Here is a 7,024-nt window from a genome sequence, read left to right as displayed (position 1 = left end):
ATCCCAAAGGCCTCACCTCCTAATGCCATCACATCAGGGGTTAAGACTTCAACATATGAATTTTGGAAAAACGTAAACATTTGGTGCACAACACCTTTTCCCTGAAGCACATCTAGAATGTAAATGATAATAATGATTCCTTTTTTTTTTTTTAAAGGTGATGGCCAGGCTGGTCTTGAACTCCTGACCTCAGGTGATCCACCCACCTCGGCCTCCCAAAGTGCTAGGATTACAGGCGTGAGCCACCGTGCCCAGCGGTATACATTCTTCTCCAGTTTTCCAATTAAATTGTGTATTCCAAGAGGGCAGGGACTGTGTCTGTCCTATTCATCACTACTAACCTTTAGCTGCTTGGTGCATGGTAGGGCTCTGTCCAAGGACAGGAGGCTCATGAGTGAGCCTGAAAGAAAACCCAAGTGTAAGGGTAAATGAGCTTTTACAATCTAAGTTACTCATCTAGATACAGCATCTAGTTTAGAATTAGAGGAAATATTCTTATGGGGTTAATGAAATGCTTAGATGGGAATACACTTCTTTCCCCCAACTTTTTTTTTTTTTTTTTTTTTGAGATGGAGTCTTACTCTGTTGCCCAGGCAGAAGTGCAGTAGTGCAATCTCAGCTCACTGCAACCTCTGTTTCCTGGGTTCAAGCAGTTCTCCAATTCTTATGCCTCAGCCCCCTGAGTAGCTGGGATTATAGGCACCCACCACCACACCTGGCTAATTTTATATGTTTAGTAGAGATGAGGTTTCACCATGTTGGTCAGGCTGGTCTGGAATTCCTGACCTCAGGTGATTCGCCTACCTCCACCTCCAGCAATGTTGGGATTACAGATGTGAACCATCATGTCCGGCCGCTCTCCTCTTAATGTAAAAAAGTCACAGAAATTCTTGAAATTAGAGTTAGTCTCTGAGATTTGTGAGTGGTTCCACGTCAGATAAGATTCCTCACACGTGTGTGTTTGCACAGAGCTTGGACTGGGGAAAGAAGAAAAGCACTGAGTTGAGAACCGATGGTTGTAGATGACTGGAGTTAGTTTTTTCTTCGGTCTACCCAGCTGAGTTTAGTTATATAGATGTGTGCTGAGAAATTTAGGTAAGAGAGCCGGAAATGTTGGTCTGAACTTCAGTTGTTGGCCAGGTCATTGTTAGAGAATACTCAGCTCTTTGGCTGAAATAGAACTCTCCCCTCCAAAGAGCCAGGAGGCCCCAGAGTGGAAGGCAGGAGGCCTTGTCAGTGGTAACCCCCAATTCCACTGCTGCTGGAGGCTAACACCCTCACTGTCAGCACAAGGTCCGTTCCTCTGGGAAGGAAATGGTCTACTGTCTCCTAGATCTTTTGAGGCCTAAGCACATAGGCCTTATTTTAAGAAGAGACTGATGATTTAGTGTAGAAAAGTGGCTTTTTTCTTATGATCTGTCTACTCAAGTGAGAGTGACCATATAGCTTATTATCTTTTGGCTGTTTTACAAGTGAAAGGGAAACCATCAATAATGGTGCTAAGACAGTAGGTGTAAATTGGGATGCTGAGTTTATCTCAGTCTGAACTTCAGAGTCTTCTCAATAGCATAGCAGCTTATAGCAGGGATGGGACAGCCTGACACTGATGAGTTGCTGAGGAAATAGAGCAGAAGTAAAGTATTTACCTCTGTTCACTAATAGTGGCATGTGGGGCCTCACAGACCTGATGTAGGCTGGCCCTGAATATGCACGGTCCCCCAGCTCCTTTGCTATTTGCCGAGAAAAAGAAAGTGTCTCTGTTGTCGGTAGGATGTGTTCCCCTTCAGTCTGAGCTGAAACTACTGATCTGGCAAGCCTTAACTGAGCATCTACTGCATGGCACCATGCAGGTTCTGGGAGCCAAAGAAATAAGAAGCATCACCCCTTCTTGCAAGGCTCCTTCAGTGAATGGGGGCCCTGATGTGCAGGTGGTGGTTTGCGTGTGGAATATGGGAAGAACGGTAGCTGGTATGAGCAACATCAGAGTCTGGTCACTGCTGTGTTTTATGATCTCAAGCCAGCAGGTTTCCTGTGCCTGGGCTTCATTTTTGCCTATATAATGAAAAACTGGACAAGATTTGCTTTATGATTATTTCCAACTCTGATCATCTGTATTTGTTATCTGTTGCTACATAAGGAATCACCCCCCAAACTTAACAACCTCAAATAATAAACATTTTTATCTCACACAGTTTCTGTGGATCAGGAATCAGGGAATGGTTTAACTAGATTGTTCTGGCTCAGGGTTTCTAATGAAGTTGCAGTCAAAATGTCAGTTAGGGCTGTGTTAATCTGAAGGCTTGACTGAGGATGGTCAATCCAGTTCCAAGACAGCTCGTTCACATGGCCGGGAAATTGGTGATGGGCATTGAGCCTTTTTTCCCTAGGGCTGCTTGAGTGTTCTCATATTATGGCAGCTGGCAGAGCAAATGATCCAAGAGAAGTCAGGGCAGAATCCCTGGTAGATTTAGCCTCAAAGTGACATACCATCACTGTTTTTGTACTGTTAACAGTCAAAAATGAGTTAACAGGTCAGCCCTATCTGACCCGTGAGGGGCTACACGAGGTTATGCATAGTGGTAAGTGAGAATCATAGAAGCCCTCTCAGAGGCTGGCTATTACATCATCTCTAAGTTTGTAACAAAAAGTCTAGCAGTAAAGACAAAATCAACTATACCTTCTGAAGACTTGGTTAAGCATAAACTTCTGGATATGAGTGGTTAACTCTTGAGTTTTTTTTCCTTCTTTTAAATATTTCTAGAAACCCTAATGGGTCTCCTAAGCGACTGCTTAAAGCTGGAGTCATTTCTGCTCAAAATATCTACAGCTTTGGCTTTGGGAAGGTAAGAGGTTGCCACTGACAGCCAGTGTTTGCAGGACTAACTGGACAATCATCGGGCCCATCTCTCACCTTTGCCCTACTCCTCCTTCCTTATCCTTACCAAAGTGTTGTTCTTTTCTTTTTTGTCCCTGTTGAGGGAAAGGTATCTCTCAGTGTTCCTGTCCTTACTAACAAATTGTGAAAACCCCAGATAATTCCCTTGGATGACCCTGGGTTAGATTTGAGTTTAGAAAATTATCTTTTAATTAATTAATTTTTAGTTTTTAATTTTTAATTTTTTATTTTTATTTTATTTTTTTGAGATAGTCTTGCTCTGTTGCCCAGGGTAGAGTGCAATGGCGCAATCTCAGCTCACTGCAACCGCTGCCTACTGGGTTCAGGCAATTTTGTGCCTCAGCCTCCCAAGGAGCTGGGATCACAGGTGCCCACCACCATCTGTTACCTGTATTTTTAGTAGAGATGGGATTTCACCATGTTCCCTGGTTGATCTCAAACTCCTGGACTCAAGTAATTCAACCACCTTGGCCTCTCAAAGTACCGGGATTGCAAGAATAAGCCACCTCACCCAGTCCTACTCTCCATTCTGTTTGTTGTGCTGAGGCAGCCTGGAGGGGAGAGGGAGGAGGAATATCAGATTTGGCCGCACATAATCCTGGGTGCCGTGGGGGCCACAGTAGGCTTCTCAGTCCCAGCCATGCCACTTGAGGCATCTGATTTCTTTCTGTGAGCTTCAGTTTCTTCAGGGAAAAGAATAAAAAGGAAAGAATAATAGAATCTTGAAAGATTTTTAGAAAGATTAAAGATAATAATTAAAGATTAAAGGATTGTGGTGAGGGCTGGTGGCTCACACCTATAATCTTAGCACTTTGGGAGACCAAGGTGAGTGGATCACTTGAGCCCAGGAGTTTGAGACCAGCCAATGTGGCAAAAGCCTATCTCTATGAAAAACAAAAAAGGCTGGGTGCAGTGGCTCGTGCCTGAAATCCCAGCACTTTGAGAGGCTGCGCAGATCACAGGGCCTGGAGTTCAAGACCAGCCTGGCCAACATGGTGAAACCCTGTCTCCACTAAAAATACAAAAATTAGCCGGGCATGGTGGCGAGCGCCTTCCAGCTACTCGGAAGACTGAGGTGGAAGAATCACTTGAACCCTGGAGGCGGAGGTTGTAGTGATCGAGATCGTGCCACTGCATTCCAGCCTGGGCGACTGAGTGAGACTCTGTCTAAAAAAACAAACAAAAAACAAAACAAAATAAAATTAACCAGATACAGTGGTGCATGCTTATATTCCCAGCTACTTGGGAGGCTGGATTGGGAAGATTGCTTGAACCCAGGAGGTCAGGGCTGCAGTGAGCCAAGATTGTGCCATATGCTCCAGCCTGGGTGACAGAGTGAAACCCTGTCTTAAAAAAAAAAAATGCCCAGTGCATAGGAGTATTCAGAAAGTTGATAAACAGCAGCTGTCATTCTTTTAGATGGCTGTTAAGATTCTGGATGTATTCTACTTTTCCTTCCTCTCCCCATAATTTGAGGCTATGCCTTGGTTTCAGTTTTATCTCACAGGGGCGACACAGATAGCCTATCTAGGATCTCTTCCTGTTATTGGAGAAAAGGAAGTGATTCAAGCTGATGATGAGCCCACCTTCTCTTTCTTCAGTGGCCCCTACATGGTCATGACCAAGTAAGTGGGGGCTGGCCTGTGGGAGGTCTGATTCAGTTTCAGAGGAAGAGTGGGCAGCATGTGACTTCCTTATGTGTGGGGAGTTTCTACTCAAACACTGGAAACGCAAGAACATCTGTCTAAATCAGGATTTCTCAGCCAGGACACTATTACCATTTTGGGCCAGATGATCCTTTGTTGTTGGGAGCAGTCCTGTGCGTTGTAGGATGTTAGAAGTCCCTGGTTTCTACCCACTAGTGTCAGTAGCAGTCCCTTACAGCCCCCACAGCTGTGACAACCAAATTGTCTTACAGACATTGCCAAATGTCCTCTGGTGGGAGAACTGCTGCTCTGAAAGATTATTCATTACAATATTTTAATATCTCTGCTTGCTAAAGAATTAGAGGGCAACTTGGTAGTGACTGTCTTGCCTCTGATATAGGCCAAAGGTAATGAGTCCCCCTATAGAAACTGTCTTATTGCTGCTGCCTTTGCCTAAGTCATCACCATCCCTCAGCTGGACTGGTCTCTTAACTGGCCTCCCATTGACTGGACCACCCCTCCCCTACCCATTCCCCACGCTGTTGGTACCATTCTGCCTCTGAATACAAACCTGATCAAGTCACTCCCTTGAAATCAGTGACTTCCCACCACCTACACCTAAGTTCCCTAGGGTGCCTTATTACCTGGGAGTGGTGGGAAGGAGGACCCAGTAGTGCCCAGTGGTATTTCAGGTTCTATGTAGAGACCATATTTCTGGTCCTTGCTTAGGAAAACTCATTCACTGAAGAAGTGGCTGCTCAATCCTTTCTGTTGAAACTCTTTCCTGTCTTTGCAGCCTGGTGTGGAACGGGAACAGGGTCACAGTGAAAGAGCTGAATCTCCCTACCCACCCACACTGCAGCAAGCTGCGACTGGCTGACTTGTTAATTGCTGAGCAGGAACACAGCAGGTGAGAAGGAGACCTAAGGACCAGGCCCCTTATAGGTCCAGGTCTCTCTATAGACCCAGGTTCTGGGCTGTTTAGCCCTGTGCCTAGGATGGGGAGCTCCAGCCCCTCTCAATCTCAGCATTTCCTGACTGTTGAAATTGATTGACTTGACTTCCAAGGGCTTCCAGGAAAGAGGAAGAGAAGTTAATGAGTAGCCTGAGCAGTGGGAACAGTGGTGGTGAGGGGCTCTGTCTGTCAGCTGCCCTGTAACCCACATCTCTGAATGCTGCAGCCTCCATGCAGGCCCTTTTGGTTCTCCTGCTACAAGTTCTGAGTCCCACCCACTTTAGGCCCTGTGCCCATCAGAAAGGCATGTGACTATTCTGTTTTCATAGAGCATGGCTTGTATGAGATCCAGATGTCTGAGGATATATCTCTGCCATTGAGGACATGTTCATGGATCTCTGGACCTTAGGATTCCTGTGGCTGCAGAGTTAGGTCCTTCTGCTCTTGCGAGGACAGGCTCTTGATTTATTCATTCAGTGGACCCAGGCTTATCAACGTGTCTCCTGAGAAGGCTCCTCAACTCCTGCAGGAGGCATCTAGAGAGGCTACATCCTTCTTTTTGTGGAAGTCGGCTTGAAGGGACCAAAGAAAGCTGAAGAACTCCAGCCTGGGCAACATAGACTTTGGCATGAGACTGAGTCAGGCATGCGACCTTGGGTAGTGAATTCCTGACATATTTCCTTTTTTTGGGGGGGGGACCAACTCTTGCTCTGGAGTGCAGTGGCAGGATCTGGGCTCACTGCAACCTCCACTTCCTGGGCCTCAGCCTCCTGAGTAGCTGGAACTGCTGGTGTGTGCCACTACACCTGGGTAACTTTTGTATTTTCGGTAGAGATGGGGTTTCACCATCTTGGCCAGGCTGGTCTTGAACTCCTGATCTCAAGTGATCTGCCTGCCTTGGCCTCCCAAAATGTTTTGATTACAGGCATGAGCAACTGTACCAGGCCCTGCATTTCCTTGATGTTGGTCTCCTCGTCTCTAAAATGAGTGTAATGATACATTTCTTACAGGTGGTTGTTAGGATCTGAGATGATGTATGCAAACAAAGTGTACAGGAGCTCTTAGCCACATTGTCATTGTTATCATTGACGGATCTAAGCTCTCAGGTTCTCATCAGCAAGGGCCACAGATTCCAACAGAAACCCTCACCCTATCCTGTTTACTTAGAAAAGATTGTGTACAAATGGCATTTGTTTAGAATGTGTTCAAAAGGCCTACGTCCATTTTTTCATTATGTCCGCCTCTCCCCTGTCTAAAGCTTCTTTTCTTTTGCAGCAAACTCCGGCACCCCTACCTGCTGCAGTTGATGGCTGTGTGTCTGTCCCAGGACCTGAAGAAAACCCGCCTTGTGTACGAGCGCATCACTATCGGCACATTGTTCAGTGTTCTTCATGAACGAGTAAACCACTGTTTCCATGGATTTTCCATTGCTGCCCTCCCAGTTTCTTCCCTCCCCACCCTCTTGCCTTAGCTGTGGTGATCCTATTTTTGCATGCATGGAAGATAAATATCTTTTTTTTTTTTTTT

At 45.8% G+C, this 7,024-nt stretch overlaps 1 protein-coding gene across 1 annotated transcript in view; it reads left to right on the top strand.

Annotated features, from left to right (window-relative positions):
- The window catches only part of TEX14 (testis expressed 14, intercellular bridge forming factor), an 86,291-nt gene that overhangs the window by 19,134 nt on the left and 60,133 nt on the right, over positions 1 to 7,024 (top strand). Inside the window, exons 5-8 of the mRNA XM_017539799.1 lie at positions 2,762 to 2,843; positions 4,391 to 4,521; positions 5,339 to 5,452; positions 6,773 to 6,896. Of these exons, the coding sequence (XP_017395288.1) occupies positions 2,762 to 2,843; positions 4,391 to 4,521; positions 5,339 to 5,452; positions 6,773 to 6,896 (451 nt within the window). The remainder of the gene's footprint in view (positions 1 to 2,761; positions 2,844 to 4,390; positions 4,522 to 5,338; positions 5,453 to 6,772; positions 6,897 to 7,024) is intronic.

This window comes from Cebus imitator, unplaced genomic scaffold (assembly GCF_001604975.1).
Source record: "Cebus imitator isolate Cc_AM_T3 unplaced genomic scaffold, Cebus_imitator-1.0 Scaffold121, whole genome shotgun sequence".
NCBI classification, from domain to species: domain Eukaryota; kingdom Metazoa; phylum Chordata; class Mammalia; order Primates; family Cebidae; genus Cebus; species Cebus imitator.
Note: the sequence above shows the minus strand (reverse complement) of the source record. Positions and strands in the feature narration are given on the sequence as shown.